At 48.4% G+C, this 25000-nt stretch overlaps 1 protein-coding gene across 5 annotated transcripts in view; it reads left to right on the forward strand.

Annotated features, from left to right (window-relative positions):
* ARHGEF10L (Rho guanine nucleotide exchange factor 10 like) overlaps positions 1–25000 on the forward strand; it is a 70949-nt gene that overhangs the window by 27280 nt on the left and 18669 nt on the right. Inside the window, exons 7-22 of one of the 5 annotated variants that reach the window (XM_083375556.1) lie at positions 2069–2241; positions 3333–3449; positions 4613–4715; positions 8150–8254; positions 10815–10918; positions 11194–11271; positions 12156–12335; positions 12481–12597; positions 14245–14337; positions 14953–15126; positions 17672–17817; positions 18908–18922; positions 19819–20003; positions 21564–21679; positions 22728–22855; positions 23046–23146. In XM_083375556.1, coding sequence (XP_083231682.1) covers positions 2069–2241; positions 3333–3449; positions 4613–4715; positions 8150–8254; positions 10815–10918; positions 11194–11271; positions 12156–12335; positions 12481–12597; positions 14245–14337; positions 14953–15126; positions 17672–17817; positions 18908–18922; positions 19819–20003; positions 21564–21679; positions 22728–22855; positions 23046–23146 — 1935 coding nt within the window. The remainder of the gene's footprint in view (positions 1–2068; positions 2242–3332; positions 3450–4612; positions 4716–8149; positions 8255–10814; positions 10919–11193; positions 11272–12155; positions 12336–12480; positions 12598–14244; positions 14338–14952; positions 15127–17671; positions 17818–18907; positions 18923–19818; positions 20004–21563; positions 21680–22727; positions 22856–23045; positions 23147–25000) is intronic. The other 4 variants (XM_083375557.1, XM_083375558.1, XM_083375559.1 and 1 more) reach the window with 4 other exon arrangements.

The raw sequence follows: 25000 nt of genomic DNA on the forward strand, positions 1-25000 counted from the left end.
GCTTGTTTTATCTAGGTAAAGGTAAAGGTAAAGGTTCCCCCGCACACGCGTGCTAGTCATTTCCGACTCTAGGGGCCGGTGCTCATCTGCGTTTCAAAGCCGAAGAGACGGCGCTTGTCCGAGGACGTCTCCGTGGTCTCGTGGCCGGCATGACTAGACGCCAAAGGCGCACGGAACGCTGTTACCTTCCCACCGTAGTGGTCCCTATTTTTCTACTTGCATTTTTACGTGCTTTCGAACTGCTAGGTTGGCAGAAGCTGGGACGAGTAACAGGCGCTTGCTCTGTTACGCGGCACTCGGGATTCGACCCGCCAAACTGCCGACCATCTGATCGACAAGCTCAGCGTCCTAACCCACTGAGCCACACCGCGTCCCTTGTTTTATCTACCTGCTCTTAATAGAATGCAACCCCATTTTTGTATGAATTAGAAGTATATATTCAGTTTTTCTTTTTTAAAAATTTACTTCCGAATCTTAGAGGAATTTTTTTCGCCAGGACTTCCCTTACAGGTTGATAAGCGATCTGTGATTTCCCAATTTCTCTTCCATCTGTGAACAGGTGGTCAAGAATCGCACTCCAAACATGCTCAGAGGACTTTTATCTGCCCTCCTGCCCTCTGATGATCCTTAATACAAAAGTGCTTCTACTTTATTGATTTAAAACTTGTTATAGTTTATAAGGTGGCATGCCGCCATGCTCACGTGAAGCAAGGAGATTATTTGTTGTTCATTTCTCCTTTCTCTGCTAATCCATCCATGGCTAAGCACCAGTTCCTTATACTTCATTTTGTGTTGTGTATTTTTCCCCCGTGCAATGTTTTCTCTGAAATTTAATCCATTTTTATAGAAGCCAGAGGATTTCTCTTGCCAAATGCCGATGCTTTTTCTACAATTCCTTAACATTTTCAGACCTAATTTGTAACATTTCTCTTTTAGCCATAAAAGAAAATGAATAAAAATCAATTTTTACGCTAGCTGGCCTGGTCTGGATTGGCAAAAACCTTATGGGGCTTTTCAGAGTGTGCTTATCGTTAAAAGATTTCTGTTTTGAAATTCCCGTTTTATTCTTCCCGCTCAGCGTAGCGAGAGGGATGTTTAATGTTGCTTTCGCTCCTTTGGGAAATAGTTAATGGTGCGATATTTAATTCCTTCCTTCCTTGTTTGTCATTACTACAGAATATAAGCATTTAGGGGCTTATGAATTTCTCCTCTTGTTTTAAATGAAAACTTTCAGCTTAGTCTAGGAAGAAATTGACCGAGTATCACTTAGGAAGATAATAATAACAACAACAACAACAACATTGGAAGGGACCTTGGAGGTCATCTAGTCCAACCCCCTGCTCAGGCAGGAAACCCCATACCATTTCGGACAAATGGCTGTCCAGTCTCTTCTTAAAAACTTCCAGTGTTGGAGCATTCACAACTTCTGGAGGCAGGTGGTTCCACTGGTTAATGGTCCTCACGGTCAGGAAATTCCTCCTTAGTTCTAGATATTAGTTCTAGATATTCTATCTTACAGGTAGTCCTTGACTTATGACCACAGTTGAGCTTGACATTTCTGCTCTTCTTCTGCTTTGCCTCATTTTACAACCTTCTGGGCCACCGTCGCTAAGTGGATCGCCGCAGTGGTCATTAACACGGTTGCTAAGCGAATCTGGCTTCCCCCACCCCATTGGCTTTGCTTGTCTGAAGGTCACGTGACCCCGGGACATGGTGACCATCATCAGCATGAGTCCGTTGCCGAGCATCTGAATTTTGATTCTGGAGATGCTGCCGCCGTTGTAAATATGGAAGATGGTCATAAATCATTTTTTTCAGCCCTGTTGTAACTCCAGTCGCTTAATGAAGGCTTGTAAGTCAAGGACTACCTCTACTTGGCTAATAATCTGAAGTTTTTCCCTCTTAATTCCGCTTTTCTTTTCTTATCTTTTTTTAAAAATTCATCCTGTGCCACTGATGTCTCTTCTTCCGTTTCACCTCCTTGTTCGTTCTCTTTCTTCTCCTCTTCGTGCTGGGATCCCCTTTCCTCCATCCGTGCCGGATTGACCGTCCTCTCTCCCTCTTTCAGACTCAGAGAGAAGCTTAATTTATGAAGATGTCCCACACGCCAGGCCCACCTCACAGGAGCCGGAAGATTTAGGCTGGAGCTCCAGCGAATTTGAAAGCTACAGCGAAGACTCGGCCGACGAAAGCAAGGCCGATGTGGTCCAGGCCAAACCCAAAGTCTCCTTCCAGCCCAAGGTAATCGGAGATCGGAAAGGGTAAAGCCACCCCTTTGTGGGGGATGCAACCGGTCGGTCCCCCTTAGAGCAGAGATCTCCATCCAACAAGGCTGGTGGACTTCAAGTCCCAGAATTCCCCAGCCAGCGTGGAACTCTGGGAGTTGAAGTCCGCAAGTCTGGCCGAGATGGGACACCTCTGCCTTAGAGAAGTCAGATCTTTCTCTGAGGGCGTCTTGAGTTGATCTCTAGAGCAGGGGTAGGCAACCTCGGCTCTTTTATGACTCGTGGACTTCGACTCCCAGAATTCCTGAGTCAGGTGACCTCCATCCAACAAGACTGGTGGACTTCAAGTCCCAGAATTCCCCAGCCAGCGTGGAACTTTGGGAGTTGAAGTCCGCAAGTCTGGCCAAGATGGGACACCTCTGCCTTAGAGAAGTCAGATCTTTCTCTGAGGGCGTCTTGAGTTGATCTCTAGAGCAGGGGTAGGCAAGCTCGGCTCTCTTATGACTCGTGGACTTCGACTCCCAGAATTCCTGAGTCAGGTGACCTCCATCCAACAAGACTGGTGGACTTCAAGTCCCAGAATTCCCCAGCCAGCGTGGAACTCTGGGAGTTGAACTCCGCAACTCTGGCCAAGATCTTTCTCTGGGGGCGTCTTGAGTCTTGACTTAATCTCTAGAGCAGGGGTAGGCCACCTCGGCTCTTTTATGACTCGTGGACTTCGACTCCCAGAATTCCTGAGTCAGCATCCCCGACTCAGGAATTCTGGGAGTCGAAGTCCACGAGTCACAAAAGAGCCGAGGTGGCCTACCCCTGCTCTAGAAGATGACTCGCGAGGTCTCCTCGAAAAGCAATTTCGGCGCTCTTCATTTCTTTCGGTTGGAGATGTTTGAATTCGCCTCCCGGATCCAAGTTGAGGGGGGGCAACTGGAGGGGGGGTCACAGGGCTGCTGTAACTGCTGCCTGCCAGCCACGCACGCGGTGCTTTGCGATGTCTCCCCCTCTTTGCTGAGGTTCTGGCTGCTCACCGCCATTTCTGTGCCTGTCTCTCTTCCTTCCTCTTCCTCTCCTTCTCCGTTGGCGCTCACGTTTTTTTTGGGGGGGTGGCAGCTTTCTCCCGACCTTCACAGACTTAAAGAGAGATGTTCCAGGACTAAGAAGGAGATCCTGGCTTTGAAAGTCGGGGGCAGAGAGATGCAACAACTGAAGCAAAGATATGATTTTAAGGTACTATCCGCCTTCCCCTGCCGGCCCCCCCACCCCAGTTCTTTTATCTTTCCTTTCCCGTTCGGATTTGGGGGTGCAAAAAACCAACAACCCTGCATTTTCTGTTCCTGTCTGTCTGTTCCGGCTTCAACTCTTTGCTCGCTGCTTTGTCTGCTTTGCAAGAACTGACCTTCTTTTTTTTTTAAAAAAAAAAGAAAGAAAACCAGAATATATATATATATTTTAAAAAAACAAAAAACCTGTAGCTTGTGTCTTGTCTTATTTAGACTTTTCTCCTTCGGGCTTCGGCGAGGTTGGGGTTAGGGAGCGAGGAGAGGAACTATCCAGAAAAATATTGAAAAAAAGAGGTTGATAAATAGAACAGCGGTCTTCCAACTTGGCCCTTGGATGACTTGTGGACTTCAACTCCCAGAATTCCTTAGCCAGCCCAACTTGGCCCTTGGACGACTTGTGGACTTCAACTCCCAGAATTCCTCAGCCAGCCCAACTTGGCCCTTTGAGGACTTGTGGACTTCAACTCCCAGAATTCCTCAGCCAGTCCAACTTGGCCCTTTGAGGACTTGTGGACTTCAACTCCCAGAATTCCTCAGCCAGCCCAACTTGGCCCTTGGACGACTTGTGGACCACGCTGGCTGAGGAATTCTGGGAGTTGAAGTCCACACTCAGCAAAGGGCCAAGTTGGAAGACCCTTGAAATAGAATTTCACTGATTAGCGGGCTGAATTAGCGCTTGAATGGCAGTCAAGTGACCTCAGGGGAGCTGTGACGGTCATACATGCGAGGACCAGTTAGAAAATTACTTTCTAAGCACCGTTGCAACTTTGTACAGTGATTAAGGGAGGACTAGCTGTATTCTATTTATAGTTAGAAACTAAAAGTCTTCTTTAATCTCAGCATCCGGGGTTCTTCTCCAGAAGTTTGTTTACCACCATCACAGTATCTCACAGTCTCTTGATGTCTCATTTGATGACCCCTGCGAGGTCGTAAGTCTGTGACAGTCACAGGACATCTCGCCGAGTGGCAGAGTTGCTGAACTCCACAGCAATCATTAAGCCAGGATTAGCTTTGCTTTTCCCCCCAAATGGGAATAGGGTTTCTTTGCCAGGATGTCCAACAGCCACCGGTTTGCCTTCTTTATTTGTTTTTAAAATTGATTTTCTGCAGATGACCCAGCTCATGAAAGCAGCGAAAAGCGGCACTAAGGATGGTTTGGAAAAGACCAAAATTGCGGTTATGCGAACTTTCCTGCATAAAAAAGATATTCCAGGTAACTGGGTTTATTTGACGTTCTTCACCAAGGGAAAAAAGTACAAGTAATCCTTGATTTAACAGCAGTTCGTTTAGTGACCATTCAAAGTTACAACAGCACGGGAAAAAAGTGACTTAGCGTTACGACCGTCGCAGCTTCCCCAGGGTCACGTGATCAACGTTCGGATGCTTGGCAACTGACTCGTATTTATGACGGTCGCAGCGTCCCTCCTCCCCTTTTGCCACCTTCTGACAAGCAATGGGGAAGCCAGATTCACTAAACAACTGTGGCAGGACAGGTCATAAAATGGGGCAAAATTCACTTAACAAATGCCTCGCAACACTGACTGTGGTCGTAAGTCAAGGACTTCCTGTACTTGACACAATTATTTTACCCCCCTCCCCTTTTTTTGGTATCGTTTAACAGCACCTTAGAGGGATGGATTAGCAGAGAAAGGAGAAATGAACAACAAATAATCTCCTTGCTTCACGTGAGCAAGGCTGCATGCCACCTTATAAACTATAACAAGTTTTAAATCAATAAAGTAGAAGCACTTTTGTATTAAGGATCATCAGAGGGCAGGAGGGCAGATGAAAGTCCTCTGAGCACGTTTGGAGAGCGATTCTTGACCACCTGTTCACAGATGGAAGAGAAATTGGGAAATCACAGATCGCTTATCAACCTGTAAGGGAAGTCCTGGCGAAAAAAATTCCTCTAAGATTCGGAAGTAAATTTAAAAAAAAGAAAAACTGAATATATACTTCTAATTCATACAAAAATGGGGTTGCATTCTATTAAGAGCAGGTAGATAAAACCAGGGACGCGGTGGCTCAGTGGGTTAGGACGCTGAGCTTGTCGATCAGAAGGTCGGCAGTTTGGCGGGTCGAATCCCGAGTGCCGCGTAACAGAGTGAGCGCCTGTTACCCGTCCCAGCTTCTGCCAACCTAGCAGTTCGAAAGCACGTAAAAATGCAAGTAGAAAAATAGGGACCGCTCCGGTGGGAAGGGAACAGCGTTCTGTGCACCTTTGGCGTCTAGTCATGCCGGCCACATGACCACGGAGACGTCCTCGGACAAACGCTGGCTCTTCGGCTTTGAAACGGAGATGAGCACCGGCCCCTAGAGTCGGAAACGACTAGCACGCGTGTGCGGGGGAAACGTTACCTTTACCTTTTAACAACCCCTTTAAAAGATAAGCAGCAAAGCTGTAGGAAATATAAAATCCAGATTATGAAGAGTATCAAAAGAGAACGCAGTGGCCCAACTGCACTGGTGGCTTGATCTGTCCTCTGAAAGTTAAGATTTGGATGAAATAACGCTGGGCTCTTTCAGTTTCGGGTTGTTTCTGGGAAGTCCTCCGTTTCGTCATTAGACAAAAGACAGTTTCTCTTTCCTACATCACTTCCCTTTATTGTAGCATAAGTGAAACTCCTGTGATTGGTGGGAAAAAGAGGTGGGAAATGGGCTAAAACGGGCATGTTGTTGGGTTGCTAATGGAGACTCTTGATGCGATTAAAATCGGCTGCCTTAAAAAATAAATAAATAGTATTCTGGGGTAGATGCAGGGCTCTCCAACTTTGGCAACGTTAAGACTTGTGGACTTCAACTCCCAGAATTCCCCTGAGTGGCTGGGGAATTCTGGGAGTTGAAGTCCACAAGTCTTAAAAGTCGCCACGGTTGGAGAGCCTTGCCTTAAAAAAAATAAGAGAGAATCGATGGGAACGGGGACTTGAGGGTATATTTTATTTATTTATTTATTTTAATTCCATTTATATCCCGCCCTTCTCCGAAGACTCAGGGCGGCTTACAAACTTAGCAGTAGCCTTCATTCTATGTATATGCCTGCTTATTAGGGCTTTCACACACACACACCAAGCAGCATTATTACAAAGTCAGCTTAATTGCCCCCAACAATCTGGGTCCTCATTTTACCTACCTGGGAAGGATGGAAGGCTGAGTCAACCTTGAGCCTGGTGGGACTCGAACCTGCACTAATTGCAGGCAGCTGGTGTTACTTAAGGAGGCATTAGCCCACTGCTCCACCAAGGCTCTATATACCCGTACTAGCTTTCCGAATTTCTTTGCAAAATTTTGTAGAATTGAGGGTTGTGTGCCTTCCGTCAGCCAGGTGGAAAGACAGACGGTGAGTGAGGGCTTTTCTTTATTGCCTGGAAATTCGAGCCACCAAATCTCACCTTTGCAAAGTCAAAAGTGAATGGTTGGGTTTGAGGAATAGAGAGCGTGGCTAATTCCTCTGGCTTGGGTAAAAAGACAAAAAAAATAAAAAATAAAATAAAAATCCCCCTCTAGATTTAACCTTGTTTGCAGAGACAGAGAGGAGTCTACTGCAAATGAAACCAGTATATTATTCTCAGTTTAGTAAATTATCTCTCTAATTTATGCCATTTCTGGGTATCTCTTTAATTCCAAGAAGTTTTTTTCCTGCAGAATATTTTTTAATAGTGTTTCTAATTCTCATAGAAACAGAGAAGAGACAAGACTCTTTCTCTCGCACTCTCTCTCTCTCTTTCTTTCTTTCTTTCTTTCTTTCTCTCTTTATCTATCTATCTATCTATCTATCTATCTATCTTTTTCTCTTTTCTTTTCCTTTGCTTCCTTTCCCCATTTCCTTCCTTCCTTCCTTCCTTCCTTCCTTCCTTCCTTCCTTCCTTCCTTCCTTCCTTCCCTCCCTCCCTCCCTCCCTCCCTCCCTCCCTCCTTCCTTCCTTCCTTCCTTCCTCCCTCCCTCCCTCCCTCCCTCCCTCCCTCCCTCCCTCCCTTCCTTCCTTCATCTTTCTCTGGGTAAATTAAACTCTGATGGTGTTTGAATTTGGGAAAAAAAATTATTTTTAAATGTGCTGTCCCTCTTTGAACATTTGCTGCAAACTAGGTTTGCTTCTGGGAAGCCAAGAATCTTACCAATAGTGAGATGTGAGCTGCAGAACTCTCAGCCCGAGCGCTTTCTCTCTCTCTCTCTCTCTCTGACACACACAAAGACGTAACACAAACACAGATGGAGCTGGTGGTTCTCCTTCAGCCAGCCAGCCCTCCAAGTTCAATCCCAGCACCATTGCCTTGCCCACTTCCTCGTTTTGTGCGGCACAAAACGTTGCAAAACCTTGCTAGAATAACTACAAAAACTGCTTACGCAGGGGGAAAAAAAAACATACTTGGTACCAGCTCGACTTCACATCCCCTTGAAGTTTCTTTTATCTGTCCGTATAATTGCATCGATGCGAGGCTTATGGGGGTGGGGAGCCCCACAAGGCTGTTGTTACTGAGCTAGGCAAAAAAAAAAAAAAAAAAGATCCCCAAACTCAGCTTTTCAGGGTTTGAAGCAAAGCAGGGGGAACAGTGCCAGGATCCTGCCAAATTGCTTTTCCCAAGAGAACAAGTGGGAATTCATGAGCGAAAGAATTCAGCGCGGCTGATGGCGGTTCTTCCTTCGCTGTAGCGGCGGATGGAGAGCCGAGCAGACGGGTTTCTGGATCAGAAAGGAAACGGTCTCTTTCTTGGACCGGCGAGCTTGCCATGGCCCGTAGCTTCTCCGCAGAGAGAGGTACGGATCCGGCTGGGATCCCTCCGGGAAGCAAAGCACGGCTTGGTGTGCAGTGTGGCATTAACTCGTGATCGCTAACGAAGCGGCTGACGGCTGACGGGGAGTTTGGCATCTTAATTGGGATCTCTGAAAAATTGCCCTTTTTTTTTTTTACCGAAAGCAGACGGGGGACCCACTCCGTGTCTTTATTTTGCGCCATTGCGTGGACACCGGTTTGGCAAGGGACGTGGCCCCCGGATGGACAAAATAATCTAGGTTAGGGGGGGAAAAAGGGGGGGGATTTGAAAAGGGAGTTTGGGGGAGCGCGGAAAGACCCATCCTTTGGAGAAAGCAAAGTTGACGTGAGTTCCCGCCGTCTATCCTATGTCTGTTTATCCTCGCTGACCGCTGGGTCCGGATGGCGACTCTTTTCGGCTAAGCCAGGATTGGCCCTTAGTGAGTTAACTAAGGATGAAGGTCTTGCAGCCTCTGAGCATTTATATCCAGAGATGGGGCTCTGCAGAGCCTCTCGCCTTGCGCGTCTTTGTTAAACACACTTTTTTTCTCTCCTCTTCGCGCTTTTAATTTAATTTTAATTTAATTTAATAATTTTATTTATATATTTTAGACTTTCCCATCCGATCCGTTGACTTAATTCTCTCCCAGAGAATCTTCGGAGCAGGCAGCCGGATGCCCCGGTGTTTGTTTGTTCCTTCTAGTGGGGTGGGGGGGTGGGAAAGAAAAAGAAAACAAAATGTTTTGCTCTCATTTCTATTCGCACCCTGTGGTCGTGTGTGTGGTTTTTTTTAATTCCCCCCCCCCCCGTTGCCAGCGGTCTGAAAAAAAGGGGAAATAAAAATTGGGCAGCGTTTTTTTTTTTTGTCGTGACAAGGGGCGTCTGCGAGGTCGGTGGGCCCCGGAGGTCTGTGAGATGGTCTTCCACGACAGGATGTTTTTTTGGAGACCCTTTCACCCCCCCCTCCCCCCCTCGTCCTTTCTCCTTTCAAGCTGCTTCCGCTCGGAGCCGCCTCCCCGGATGGCAAGCGCTCCCAGGCAGCTGTTCCCAAAATTAGGGAAGGAAAGGTCAGCCTTGCCATCACTGGGCTATTCTCGTCCTCGTCACCCCACCCCGAGCAGCTCACGGGCTCCATTCCCCCCCAACCCGGCCGCTTCCCACTCCCACCACCTGCTGCCGGCTTCAATCTCTCTGGGGTCTGGCCGGTACCCTGATTCTCTTCTGCAAGGATGGAGAGCCCCCCGACTCAGCGGGAACGGGTTTTTTTATTAAGTCGGGAGTTTTGAGAAAGAGGAAGTTTGGGGCTGCTCGGAGGGGAAAGAACTGGTTGGTCCCCACGGATAAGATGTGGCGGAAACGGCACCGGCCGAGGGCCAAGGATTACGTGATGGTTCACTTCTCCTCCTCCTCCTCCTCCTCCTCCTCCCTCTCAGGTAAGGCCAGGTCGTTTGGCCCATCTTGGCCCCCCCCTCGTGGGTCCCTTCAGTCCTGCGTTGACCGGTGGCTTTCTGGGTTTTGGGGTTCTGCCGAGATCCAGCCAGCTTGGTGGCACCGCGGTCCTGCGCGGCTAGTGGGTGCTTCGCCTTCCCGGGCAAGGATTATTATTTGCAGTTGGGGGGGGGGGAAATGAATTCATTTGCCGTCCGTTTTTTTTTAAATTTTATTTAGAGCTTGATTTTTCTTCTGGGCAACAAAGCCTCTTTAGAACTGGCGGGGCAGGCCGGGGACGGCACAGGATACAGTTGGAGCGAGAACCAGAATTAAATCTTCCCCACTTCCCACCCAGCAGCCTCTAAGGCTCTCCCTCCCGTTCCTCCCCAAAGCGTGCAGCTTGGCTTACTTGCTCGAGTCGCCCGCTGCTGCTTTTTCTCCCTAAGGGAGCCCACGATCGGTGTGTGTGTGTGTGTGTGTGTGCGCCAAACTTAGAGGTTACCTCTCTTGTGTTTTATCCGCCTACCCTTCCCCAAAAAACGTGACCGTACCGTTTCTCTTCATTTCCTTGGTTGACGTCTGTTTTGGAGACGCTGCCCATCCAGGAATCTACTTGGGTTCCACTGGCAGTGCCAACTATGCCAAAGGGGGGGGGGAGACTTTTGCTGAGTCACTTTGCGCCATCAATTTCGTCTGGGCTAGAGAAGCCTCAGTTTGCAAAAATTAGAAGCTTGCTTCTTTTTTCTTTTTCTTCCCCCCTTCCCCCCCCCCAGTCTGGGACTTGTTAACGCGCCAATGAACACCCCCTCAAGGAATGTTGAAATTGCCAGACTAATAAGAATAATATAATTTGTAGGCCATTGGCTTGCGTTTCCTTCTGATTTTTCCATCGTCGTTGTCCCGTCCCCCAAACACTTTGGCTGTCTACCGTTGAGGACTAGAAGCATGTTTTAAACCCGGAGGATTGTCCGCGAAGGGGATGTGGGGTGTTGACGTGTGCGGAGAGCTCATTAAGTTTAATCCACCTTGCTTCGTTTTTGTCTTTGGGGGATATTAACAGCATTCATCAAGCGCACTAAAGAAAAAGGGTCACTTGATTTTTATTTTTCCTGTTGTTTTTTTTGGGGTCCTCAGGGGACTCAGAAGAAGAAGACTTGGGGTTCCTGGAAGTCCCAGTTTCGGATGCCAAACAGCTGCCGGAGTTGGGGCCGATGCCCGAAGGGTTAAATCCTCAACAGGTTTGTTTAGGGCAAAAACCTAAATAATAATAATAATAATAAAGTTGGAAGGGACCTTGGAGGTCATCTAGTCCAACCCCCTGCTCAGGCAGGAATTTTTGGGACCTCTTTTTTTTTTTTTTTTTGCAAAGGGCTCTTGTCTGCTGCACCCCAATCCTCCAGGTGAAGCTTGAGGTCTTTAAGGCAAGCGCTCCTGAGTTTGTGGAACTCCCTTGTGGCAGGCAGTTCCACAAGCTTCCCCGTGGGCTTCATTCGGTGCCTCTGCTTTCTCCCAGGTCATACGTCGTCACATCCTGGGTTCTGTCGTCCAGAGCGAGAGAAGCTATGTGGACTCGCTGAGGCGCATTTTACAGGTATTTTGCCCTTTTTTGGGGGGGGGGGCTTTTCGAGAATAGGTGCTCTCTGGGTGCCCCTTTGGGAAGCCAAATCTCACATTGCTTTGTCGAGATGACATTCTGGCTTTCTAACGGAGGTAAGTCCTTGACGTACGTCCACAACGGAGCCCAACATTTCTGTTGTTAAATGAGACAGCTGTTGTAAGTCAGTTTTGTCCCGTTTTACAACCTTCCTGGCCACGGTCGTTAAGTGAATCACTGCAGCTGTTAAGTTAGCAACACGGTTGTTAAGTGAACCCGACTTTCCCCCCCGTTGTCTTGGCTTGTCCTTTTCTCTTGAATTTTTTCCAAACTCTCAACATCTTTTTTTTTTGTGATCCGGTGACCGAAATCGGCTGCCATATTCCAGGTGTGGAATCTGTTTTAAATGACATTTTTCAGCACCGTCGTAAATTGAGCGGTCCCTCAGCAACTGGTTGAAAGTCCAGGCCTAGCGGGTCTCTCCATTTTCAACCACAAACGGATGAGTTAAACTGGGCATTTTCTGGACATTTTATTTATTTATTTGTTAAATTTATCGACCGCCTGTCTTGCTGTGAGAATTTGGGTATTTAACATTTACCAAAACGAAAGGCCTGTGAACAGAACAGATGTAAAAATGACAGAAGCATTGACAAGGAACACAATGAGGATAAATTCAGGGGGTACAGATGCAAAATTTTGATCATGAGACCATGGGGACGTTGCAACGGCTGTAAGTGTGAAAAATGGTCGTTTTGTTCAGTGCCGTTGTAACTTCGAACGTTCACTAAACACGTTCGTGTAAATCAAGGAGTACATCAGTGTGATCACCCAAAAGATGGCTGGGTCATCAATGGCTTCTCCTGTCCTCTTCCAAACAGGATTATAGGAACCCCTTGATGGAGATGGAGCCCAAAGTCCTCAGTGCCAGGAAATGCCAAGTGGTCTTCTTCCGGGTCAAGGAGATCCTCCAGTGCCACTCCATGTTCCAAATCGCCTTGTCTTCACGGGTGGTTGAGTGGGACTCCATGGAGAAGATCGGTGACCTCTTTGTGGCCTCGGTGAGCAATGATTAGACGTGGACATGGCTGCCCACCTCAAAGATGGGACTTCTCCAGGCCTTCTAAGGGACTCTAGAAGTGAATCTTGGGATCTCTTGGGATCTGAGGCGGCTCCTGACACTGTCCTCCCATTTCTTCTCCAAAGTTCTCCAAGTCCATGGTCTTGGATGTGTACAGCGAATACGTCAACAACTTCACCAGTGCCATGTCCTTAATCAAGAAGGCCTGCTTGACCAAACCGGCTTTCTTGGAGTTCCTCAAGGTAAGAAGACTGGACATCACAAAGGGCCCTGGACCGTGTTGCAGAGCCATCAAGGGCTTATTCTTAGTTTGGTGCTCAACAGAGCGCTATCCATCGTCCTTGGTTTCTCCAGACATACGACGGTTATCTCTGAAGCTCGATGGATGAAGAAGTCTTCTCTTGTCCTCGAAGTTTCAGCCTATTGAGACCGTGAGGGCGTTTCGGCTGTTAGGAAGGCTACGAGCGAAAGATAATTGGATTCGTTAACTAATTCATTCTGCGGCTAAATTGCACTTGAGTATGAATGCACCGCGAGGATCTAATGGGGATAATGGAAAATTGCCTTTGCCTTTTCTTGCCGTTGAGCTGAGTAGTATAAAAATTAATAATTTGGATCTAATCTGCTGCACGGTGAACCCGGGGTCCTTATTTTGGCAAACAGTGGAGGGATACGGAAAATGGGATGCAGTTGAACAATTCCTGGATCCAAAAGTTGTAGAGTATATAATGGCTTACTCTAATCCAGACTGAATACATTCAGTTGGCAAGATGGGATTGTCGATGGTCCTACAGCAGAGCTGACATTGAACAGGACGAGCCTTTGTGTGTTGGGATGTGACAATCCCAATGAAAGTCCCACGTATATATTGGAGAAGGAAGAGCGAATGTGTCTCAAAGGTGCTTTTTCAGGACTTCCTTGTTTTTTGTTTTTTGAAGACATTTCGCTTCTCAACCGAGAAGCTTCTTCAACTCTGACCGGATGGTGGGGAAGGAAAGGATTTATACTCCTTGCAGACAGCTGGTCATTTGCTTTCTTTTAGAAAGTCCTTGAGGCCATTGGGAGATTTATCTGGGCCCTTGATACTGCAAATGGATGCGGAGCTTTCTTGGAACTGCGGTAAGGCCTGTGTTGTAGGCAGGAGATAGATGATGTTAGGTAAAGGTAAAGGTTCCCCCGCACACGTGTGCTAGTCGTTTCCAACTCTAGGGACTGTTGCTCATCTCCGTTTCAAAGCCGAAGAGCCAGCGTTTGTCCGAGGACGTCTCCGTGGTCATGTGGCCGGCATGACTAGACGCCAAAAGCGCACGGAACGCTGTTACCTTCCCACCGTAGCGGTCCCTGTTTTTCTACTTGCATTTTTACGTGCTTTTGAACTGCTAGGTTGGCAGAAGCTGGGATGAGTAACGGGCGCTCACTCTGTTACGTGGCACTCGGGATTTGACCCGCCAAACTGCCGACCTTCTGATCGACAAGCTCAGCGTCCTCACCCACTGAGCCACCGCGTCCCTTTTAGATGATGTTGTATCCTTCCAATCTACACCATAGTCCTTGAAACAGTTCCAAGAAGGCTCCAGCCCATTTGCACCTGCTCAGGGGACCCCGAGGACACAGATAAATCTCCAAGTGGCCTCAACGACTCTCTGAAAGAACACAAATGACCGGCTGTCTGCAAGGAGTATAAATCCTTCCCATTCCCCACCATCCAGTCAGAGCAGAAGAAGCTTCTGGGATGAGAAGCGAAACCTCTTCGAAGACAAACAAGTTGCCCACAAAATTCCAGTTGCCCACAAGTGCCTTTGAGACAACCATGGCCTGGATGACCGAGACTGTCCAGGAAAAAACAGATGTCTTCTCAACCAAGCAATTATAACTTCCTTTTTTTGCAGAAGAAACAGATGGCCAGCCTTGACCGCGTCACCCTCTACGGCTTGATGGTGAAACCCATTCAAAGATTCCCCCAGTTTATTCTTCTTCTGCAGGTAACCCCATTTTTTTGTTCTTGTTTTTTTTAATTCCCATTTATATCCCGCCCTTCTCTGAAGATTCAGGGCCGCTTACAATCTAAGAAGCACAAATCAAATGTGCTTAGCAATAGCCTTCATTCTATGTATATGCCTGCTTATTAGGGCTTTCAGGCCCCCCAAGCGGCATTATTACAAAGTCAGCTTAATTGCCCCCAACAATCTGGGTCCTCATTTTACCTACCTGGGAAGGATGGAAGGCTGAGTCAACCTTGAGCCTGGTGGGACTCGAACCTGCACTAACTGCAGGCATCTGGTGTTACTTAAGGAGGCATTAGCCCACTGCTCTACCAAGGCTCTTGTTTTGTTGTTGTTTTCTTGGGTTCCTGAATCATGGAAGAATTCCTAGATGGGTGGACTTCCCCTCTCCAAATTCCCCAACCAGCTTGAGCTGAAGTCCCACCCGTCTTCTAGTTGGCAAGGTTGAGAAACGTGGATCTGGCTCATGCCAAGCGGAGGGAAAGGGTTGGCTTGGCACGTTGGGGTGCAACTGAGCATGGAATTCAAATGGCCCCTCAGTTGACCGTGGCCTTGGTCTTCTTCCGACTTGTGCTCTGTCTTCCCTCCTATCAGGATATGCTGAAGAACACCCCCAAAGGACACGCTGACCGGTTGTCCCTCCAGCTCGCCCTGACGGAACTGGAGACCTTGGCTGAGAAGCTGAACGAACAGAAGAGGTTGGCCGACCAGGTGGCTGAGATCCAGCAGCTGACCAAGAGCGTCAGTGACCGCAGCCATCTCCATAAGGTGTGTGACTCCAAACGGGAGGCCCGGCCCGTTTGTGGCGCGCCCCCCCCACTTCCAATCTGCTTCTGGATGTCTTCGAACGGCAACTTCCAGGATCCGCACAACGGGCGCGCTTGCAACTCGCTTGGCTTTGGATTGGCGTTGTGTGGTTCTTCTTTGGTTCCTGAGACAATCTTAGGGGGGAGGGGCGCCCCAAATGGAAAGAGCCGTGCAAGCAGAGAGAGAGAGAGAGAGGAATTTGACCCTTAAAAGGGGGGGTCTCGGTTTTTGGGAAGTCCGGAGTGATCTGAGATTGTACAGGCCGTCCTTGGACTTCCGACCGCCGTTGAGCTGAGCAAGACAGATGTTCAGTGAGTTTTTTGCCCCACTTGGCAACCTTTCCTGCCGCTATCGTTACGTGAATCGCCGGGCTCGATAAAGTGAAATCTATCTTCCCCATTGTCAGAAGGTCGCAAAAAGGGGATCGCGTGACCCCAGGACACTGCGACCATCGTAAGTGTGAGTCCATGGCCAAGTGCCCGGCTTTTGGTCACGCAACCCGACTTTGGATGCTGCCAAGTCACTTATTTCAGCGTTGTCGTAACTCTGGACGGCCGCTGAGTGAACTGTTGTAAGTCAACGACTACTTTGACGATGGGAGGTTTAGCTGGAGATGGCCTTCTCCTTGAGTTTTAAGCCTTAAAAAAGGTTTTGAAGCTGGAAAATATATATATATATATAACCCAGGGGTCGGCAACCTAAAAAAGAAAAAGAGCCACTGGGAACCGGTTCCATCACAAATTAAAAAAAGAGGGAGCCGCGTGCGTGTGTCCATGCACGCGCATGCGCAAAAAGGTTTTTTGCGCATGCGCGGACGCACGCGGCTGCCTTTTTTTTAAAAATGAGATGGACCCGGTTCCCGGTTGCCCAACGGCGACGGCCCGTCTGCAAAGCTGCCCCTTTCGGCAGCTTTGCAGACGGGCCGTGGCAGCTTCCTCAAAGAGCGGCGCCCCTGCCCATTCCGAGAGGTGCGCGCGCACCTCTCCGAACGACTGGAGGTGCGCGCGTACCTCCGCGCGAATGGGCAGCGGTGCCGCTCTTTGAGGAAGCTGCCGCGGCCCGTCTGCGAAGCTGCCGCTTTCGGCAGCTTCGCAGACGGGCCGTGGCAGCTTCCTCAAAAAGAGAGGCGCCCCTGCCCATTCCGAGAGGTGCGCGCGCACCTCTCCGAATGACCGGAGTTGCGCGCGCACCTCCCCAAACCTTTGGGGAGGTGCGCGCGTACCTCCGCGCGAAGGGGCAGCGGCGCCGCTCTTTGAGGAAGCTGCCGAAAGCGGCAGCTTCCTCAAAGAGCGGCACCGCTGCCCATTCGCGCGGAGGTACGCGCGCACCTCCGGTCGTTCGGAGAGGTGCGCGCGCACCTCTCGGAATGGGCAGGGGCGCCGCTCTTTGAGGAAGCTGCCGCGCCCCGTCTGCGAAGCTGCCGAAAGCCGCAGCTTCGCAGACGAGCCGCAGCAGCTTCCTCAAAGAGCGGCACCGCTGCCCATTCGCGCGGAGGTATGCGTGCACCTCTCCAAAGGTTTGGGGAGGTGCGCGCGCACCTCCGCCCATTCGGGGAGGTGCGCGTGCACCTCTCCAAACGGGCGGTGCCACTCTCCATTTGGAGAGGTGCGCGCGCACCACTGCCCGTTGGAAGAGGTGCACGCGCACCGGGCGGCTGGGAGCTGCAAGAGACAGCTCAAAGAGCCGCATGCGGCTCCGGAGCCGCAGGTTGCCGACCTGTGATCTAACCAAATACAACCTCTAAAGCACTCCCATTTCACAGCTTAAACAACAAATCAGATTTTCCCAAACCTGCTTCGGATCTGAACGGTTAAAGGTAAAGGTAAAGGTTCCCCCGCACATGCATGCCAGTCGTTTCCAACTCTAGGGGCCGGTGCTCATCTCCGTTTCAAAGCCGAAGAGCCTGCGCTTGTCCGAGGACGTCTCCGTGGTCATGTGGCCGGCATGACTAGACGCCAAAGGCGCACGGAACGCTGTTACCTTCCACCGGAGTGGTCCCTATTTTTCTACTTGCATTTTTTTTACGTGCTTTCGAACTGCTAGGTTGGCAGAAGCTGGGACGAGTAACAGGCGCTCACTCTGCTACGTGGCACTTGGGATTCGAACTGCCAAACTGCCGACCTTCTGATCGACAGGCTCAGCGTCCTAACCCACTGAGCCACCGCGTCAGTTAACACATCCTTAATTTACTTACCCTGAGCAAAGCAATCCTTTCATTATTTTTTTTTAAAAAAAATCTATTAATTCAATAGCATCCTGTGATTTGTGACTTGGCCTTAAATGCTGGCTTCTTTAACAAATGGTGATTAAGCCATCCACGTTCGCCAACAATATCTGAACGACGGTCCTCTATTTTTTTTTCCCCGGTTTTCTTCTGCCTCCAGGGAAAATAGCCTTTAAAAGCAGAGATCGTTTCGCCCTGCTCGCTTTCAAGAGAAGGCCAAAGTTCTGTTTTTGCTTTGTAATTTTACTTTTGTTTTCCTTCTCTCCCCCCACCCCACCCCAGTTGTTAAATTCAGGGCAACGGCAGCTGTTATTTTGCGAGACTCTGACGGAGACCGTTTACAGCGACCGAGGTCAACTAATCAAATCCAAGGAGCGCAAGGTGTTTCTTTTGAACGACGTGTTGGTGTGCGCCAACATCAACTTCAAGTGAGTTGTGCGTCACAGAGAGAAGGGCACACGGGGAGGTTGCGATCCAGCATGTGTCATAACAGAAATAAACATTAAAAATACGTGGGGGTGGGTGGGAGGGTTGGTGAACTTCCTTGACATTCTCAGGATGTAGTTTGGCCTCGAGGAACGAAACTCAACTTCCTCCCCGCGTAGAATGATTGGCAGACTGTGAGAATTGTCCCCTGCCGAAATGTGGGTGGGTGGGTGGGGGGAAAGTCTTGTAATTCCGGAAGGCGGGTGACTCGTTCGAAAGTGGAAAATGTTTATTTCCAGAGTTGGAGGCTTTGTGACCGGAGTCTCCAACCTTGGCAACTTTAAGACTTGTGGACTTCAACTCCCAGAATTCCTCAGCCAGCATATCTTTCTATGCTGGCTGGGGAATTCTGGGAGTTGAAGTCCACAAGTCTTAAAGTTGCCAAGGCTGGAGACCTCTGTTTTATGGGGAGGAAGACCCGAAACCATATTGTTGTTGTTGCTATTATTAATAACAACAACAATAAAGTTGGAAGGGACCTTGGAGGTCATCTAGTCCAACCCCCTGCTCAGGCAGGAAACCCTGTACCATTTCAGGCAAATGGTTGTCCAGTCTCTTCTTAAAAACCTCCAGTGTTGGAGCATCCACCGCTTCTGGAGGCAGGTTGTTCCACTGGTTAATTGATCCAACTGTCAGGAAGTTTCTCCTTAGTTCTAGGTTGCTTCTCTCCTTAACTAATTTCCATCCGTTGCTTCTTGTCCTGCCTTTGGGCACTTTGGAGAATAGTTTGACTCCCTCTTCTTTGGGGCAGCCCCTGAGATACTGGAAGGCTGCTATCATGTCCCCCCCTCGTCCTTCTCTTCATTAAACTAGACATAGACATGTATGTCTATGTCTAGTTTAATGTCTATGTCTAGTTTAACTAAACCAAACTAGACATGTATGCAAATTAGAAGCAAGAATTAACTTTTGGGGGCTTTGCATTAAATCCGTCAACTGCTCCAAACGGCAAAGGAACTTAAAATTTAAAAAAAAAATCTGTTCGGAGGAGAATTAGATAATGACTTTTGCTCTGATGTTTCTCTTTGTCAGGCCCGTGAACACCGGGTAGGACGGGAATGGCAGGTTGGAGAGGTGCAGTGGTTGTGTGAATGGCTGCGAATGCATGGTGTGAAACAGGCATGCAACTGAAGTATCTTTGTGTTGATTTGCGAGGCTGTAGCATCCATAAAGGGATGACGGCGGTGGTGTTTTGCATTATTGTGTTTTTTAAAAAACAATATTCCAGTCCCCCTCCCCCCAAAAAAAGATTATTCAACAGGTAGTCCTCCAGTTACAGCCATTCGTTTAGCGACCGTTCAAAGTTACAACAGCGCCGAAAAAAACTGACACTCTTCACCTATGACCGTCACAGCATCCTCAGGGTCACGTGACCCAGGAGGTCTTCACATCCAGGGCTCACCAGATTCTCTTAAAAGGCCATATGTTTCACTTAATAACCGCAGCGATTCATTTAACGACCGCCCGAAAAGGGCCGTTAACATTGGAAGCAACTCATTTAACCACCTGACTTAGCCATGGAATTTCGATTGTGATCATAACTCGAGGACTTCCTGTTTTCTTCCTGGCAAATGAGGAATGCCACCCCTCAAGGTGCAGAACTGGGCATTGTGTGTGTGTGTGTGTGTGTGTGTGTGTGTGTGTTGTTTTATGTCCCACCTGTCCATCCTGGTGGGTAAGGAAGAAAGCTTCAACGCCCCGAATAAGTTTGGGAAGGGAAAAAAAAAGGGCTGTGTTTTTCTTCTCCCTTGCATGTCTTTGTGGTGTCTTGCGCTCAGTTTGAGAATTATATCCTTGCAAAATCCGCTCGGTGCTTTGAGGATTGCGGAGCGCGTCCTGCAGGCTTTCCCGGGCTGCCATTTTGGCTGTATTGGGCCTGAAGGCAGACCGTGCCCGTCCTCTGTTTTCCTTTTGGTTTTAATCTGGGCTTTCTTTTCTCGCAGGGGGCAGCTAGAGATCAGCAGCCTGGTCCCTTTGGGTCCCAAGTATATCGTGAAGTGGAACGCAGCCTTGCCCCAAGTTCAGGTGCTCGAAGTGGGGCAGGAGTGCGGCGCCAAGGAGAAAGACGGCACTGCCATCCCGAACGTCGGCTCCAGGAAAGCGGCACCACCCAGCCAGTCTGCCCATAGTAAGGGAACTTCCCTCCTTTCCCCACGGTTCAAAACGGGCGGCTGAGGAGAGGGGAGGGGGACGAGCCGTAAAAAATCAGGACACCCCTAAAAGTCTTCCTTTTAAATCTCCCTTGGACCCATGCTTTTTCCTTTCGGGAGCACCCGTTGCAAATATCACCCGAAATGTTTTATAAGCTCTGTTTGGGCCGATGTAGGTGGCTTGTAGATTCTCAAGGCTCCTTTTTCTGCTATGTGTTCAAAACAGATTCAAAACTCTCTCTCTCTCTCTCTCTCTCTCTTTCTCTCTCTCTCTCTCTTCCTCTTTTTCTTTCTTTCTCTCTTTATCCATCCATCTATATCTATCTATCTGTCTGTCTCTGTCTATCAAATCTATCTACACATATAATATAGCTATCTCTATCTAGCAGCCTACCTACCTACCTACCTACCTACCTACCTACCTACCTATCCATCTATGTACCTATCTATCATCTCCCTCTCTTTACCTACCTACCTACCTACCTACCTATCCATCTATGTACCTATCTATCATCTCCCTCTCTTTACCTACCTACCTACCTACCTACCTATCCATCTATGTACCTATCTATCATCTCCCTCCCTTTACCTACCTACCTACCTACCTACCTATCTATCTATCTATCTATCTATCTATCTATCTATCTATCATCTATCAAATCTATCTACACATATAATATAGCTATCTCTATCTAGCAGCCTACCTACCTACCTACCTATCCATCTATGTATCTATCTATCATCTCTCTCTCTTTACCTACCTACCTACCTGCCTGCCTGCCTGCCTGCCTGTCTGCCTATCTATCTATCTATCTATCTATCTATCTATCTATCTATCTATCCATATAATATAGCTATATCTAGCTACCTACCTACCTACCTATTCTCTCTCTCTCTCTCTCTCTCTCTCTCTCTCTCTCTCTCTCTCTCTCTCTCTTTCTCTCTCTCTCTCTCTCATCTGTTGTCCAACTGGAAGATGTCAAATGCTTGCGAAATTGTTTTTCAAATATTTCTCCTGAAAGGGGCCTTAGTATTCAACCGAACTGAAGAGAGGAGATTTCCGTCCCCTTGACTTTTATTTTTAAAGCCGTGAGGCACCCTGTAATACTCAAAAGAGCATCGTTGTTGTTTTTTTGTTTAAAGTCGGTAGCGTTCTTTGTGGATTCAGCACGATGCACCCTTCACCTGAGTTTGCTACTACAGGCAGCCCTCAGCTTGAGATCTTAATGGAACCTGTCCATCATGGTTGTAAGTCGCAGCAGTTGTAAAATGCGGCCATAATTGCAGCTGTGTTGCCAAGAACTCCAGATCTGGCTCATGAGTGCCCCCCCTCCCCCCCCCAAAAATAGTTCCAGTGTAACTTTGAATGGCTGCTAAGACAACGGTCGTAGGTTGAAGGCTGCCTGCACTAGGAATAAAAAGAAAGAAAAAGGTATATGTGGAATGTCATTGCACAGAGAAAGGCTGAGTGTGTGCGCTCTAGGCAAGGAAGCTCTATGGTCACGGCGTTCCCTAAAACCCACGTTTGCCTCCTTCAGATAAAGTTTACCTGGGACCCCCTCGCCTGTTTCAGGAGCTGCAGGATCTGCAAAAGGACCTGGCTGTCGTGGAGCAGATCACCCTTTTGATCAGCACCCTCCACGGCACTTACCAGGTGAGTCTGTTGCGGAGTAACCTGAACGCCACTGACGGCCCTTCGTCCCCCCTCAGCCCCGTGATTCACGAAGGTTCACAAAAATCGCGTGAAACAAGCTCGATCTGAAAGGCAGAAGCTTGCGAGCAACCCTTCCCACGGCCGCGGGGTCTTTACTCCTTTCCACTCCCCCTCCCCCCCCACACACACACCCCCTAACCCTCGGGCTGAAGCCAATCTCTCCCTCTCTGCGTAGAGAGGTTTTAAGTTGCCGTAGCGTCCCGTGGTTATTTCAGAGGTCTTTTAAGGCTGCTTTGCCGGCTTTGCAGCTCCTCCTCATGACAACGGCTTGGATTTTCCATTTATGCTCTGGGATAAATGGCAGGTAGCATGTTCTAAATATGCGGAGAGCAGAGAGACGGGATGCTGACACGCTTCGTTCTCTCTGATGAGCTGAGCGGCTGAGGTAGCGATGCTAATGTATTGACCGGCGGGTGATGCTCGCAGCTTGGGGGAAGGGCGTTCTGCAGCCCCAAAGGCAGGGTGGGTTAGGTGTTTGAGGAATTAAAAAGGGTAGGTGTGAGGACCTGCCCCAGCTGATCCTGTCAGGAAAGCGCGGCTCTTGATTCCATAAGTTTAATCCAGAGAACTTTTACTGAGAGAAAGTGGATGCAGGAAGCAGCAAATACATTGCCGCAAGGATCTTTTGAGAAGGCTGAGGTGCAAGGCAGATCACAGGTCATCCTCAGGGCGCAGCGACCTTGGAGACAGGCCGAAACCAGTTGAGAGGGAGTTCTTCTCGTCTCCGAAGATGTTCCCCCTCCCTAATTCCCATGCGGTTACAGCGAACGTGCCGTCGTAAGTTTGAACCGTCACTAAACGAATGGTTGTAAGTTGAGGTATTGTGCTTGAGCAGCAGGGAAAAACCTTAGGAGACTCCTTTCTGTCCTAATTGGAGAATTGGCTCCCAACACTGTTAGAAATGAACTCCGCACGCCCGATTCAGCCTAACCCCTGAAACGAGGAACCCGATGAATTAATTTTCTTTTTTCCCCCACTTGGCTTCTAGAACCTGAACATGACTGTGGCCCAAGACTGGTGCTTAGCCCTGCAGAGGATGATGAGGGTGAAGGAGGAAGAGATCCACTCAGCCAACAAATGCCGCCTCCGTCTCTTGCTTCCTGGGAAACCCGACAAGTACGTGGGACGGTCCATTTCCTAAGGGTGGCTCAGGAGAGCCCATAACGACGTTCGAGGCCCACCCACCCTTGACCCCGGCTTCAGCTCACCCCTTCCATGGCTGCTCCACCAAAGCCAGGTGCCGTCCTGGATTTCTGTGTTCGCGTGGTCACCTTTATCTTTTGGGATTTATTTTTTTTTAACACAGGGCCGGTCGTCCAGTCAGCGTCATGGTGGTCTTCATCACTCCGAACCCCCTGAGCAAAATTTCCTGGGTGAATCATTTGCACTTGGCCAAAATTGCTCTCCGTGAGTAAAATCGCTTTCGCTTGCTTTCGTTCCTTGGTTCAACGCTTTTTCACAACCCAGGATGGATAGAGTCCTCGACCTAACGGCCGTTCGTTTAATGACAGTTCAGTGTTTTGTGTTTTTTTTTAAAAAAAATGATCCAATCTGAGTCGGTCACCAGGACGTATGTGATAAAGGGCGAAGGAATTGTCCTAAATGGCAGTTGGCTACCGTTGCAGTTTTACCGACGGTCACGTGACCAGAATTTGGGTGCTCGGCCGCTGGCATGCAATGTCTCGCGGTCATGTGATCGCTGTTGGCCGGCTTCTGACCAGCAGAAGTCAATGGGGGATTTGCTTAACGACTGCCTGATTCGCTTAGCGACTCAATCAAACCAGGTCTTTCAGCTGGCTGGTGTTGCCTTCGGTGAGATGGGCAGCATACAAATGGAAGGAAGGGAGGGAGGGAGGGAAGGAAGGAAGGAAAGAAGGAAGGGAGGAAGGAAGGAAGGAAGGAAGGAAGGAAGGGAGGGAGGGAGGGAGGGAGGAAGGAAGGAAGGAAGGAAGGAAGGAAAGAAGGAAGGAAGGATGGACAGCAATTGGCTTAACAACCCTGGCAGACGTGATCATAAAATCGGTCGCAACCCCCTTAACAACCGCACTGTTTAACGACGGAACTGCTGGTCCCAACTGTAGTTGTAAGTTGAGAACTATTCCTGCAGAAGCTTTGGAAGGAAAAAAAAAAAGCTGTTGACATGATTATCACGTGTGATTCCACGCTAAACTATTCAGTAAGTTGTTTTTTTAACAGCTCTTATGTTTTAATATTTTCTGTAATTAAAAGTACCGGCTAGCCGCTCCCAAGATACGTGGCAAAGAAGAGAAATTAATTGCTTATCTCACCGTGGGTGGTGGGACTTCCTCCCCACCCCGAATATTCCGTAAGGAAATTGACAAAAAGTTTGTGACTTTTAGCGCTCTCTCTGGATTCTCTTCTGCCTGCCTGCCCGCCCCAATGAGATAACTTTAGGTGAAGGAAGACTTAATTTGCTTCCTCTGTTTTAAATTTTATTAATGAAGTGTGGCAAATAAACAAGGGAAGAGCAAACCAGTCTGCTTAAATTTTATTAATGAAGCATAGCAGATAAAAGAATAATACATTAATGATAATACGATAAGGAGCTACATATATTAAAGCTGTGGGGTTTCCCCCCCCCTCCCCGATCTCAACAATTTTAAGAGTTCTGAAAATTGAACTTAAAAGTTGCCAAGGCTGAGAAACACTACATTAAAATGAAAATTAAGAAGGGGGGGAAATGAGAATTTAGGAAGAAACACCCCCCCCCCGTGTGCTGTTAATATAACCCTGATTCAGTCCTTAATCCTACTATATCTCTAGATCGTATAAAAAATACTGCTACATCTTTCCCTTTTTATAACAGAAGGACTTTTTAAAAATGGACGAAAATGCCACCTTTGCAGAGGTGGACGGCCGTATCAATCTGATTGATAAATAAAAATAATTAATAAATAAGACTTCACACACTTTTATAGCTGCAGGAGAGGACAAGGGACAAAGCTTGCTCTCCTTTTTAGTTACTGAGTTTATCTGTGGTTCTAAAGATCACGGGTCAACCTTCATTTAAGGAATCCTAGAAACCCCTATAAATCAAATTACTCACCTCCTTTGCAAGGTGGACAGTGTGGGGAAATCTACATTACTGGAATGCTTCTAAAATCAGTAAGCCTGTGGCTCTGGGCTGCTGGACTATCTGTGGTCCCTTCTGTGCATTCAAGGAGGGGGCAGTCAGAAAATTTATCATTGTTATCCACGGCCAGCACAACCCAGATGACTCTTCCAGACTTCTGCTTTGCT

This window comes from Vipera ursinii, assembly GCF_947247035.1.
Source record: "Vipera ursinii genome assembly, chromosome: 17".
In the NCBI taxonomy this organism is placed as follows: Eukaryota; Metazoa; Chordata; class Lepidosauria; order Squamata; family Viperidae; genus Vipera; species Vipera ursinii.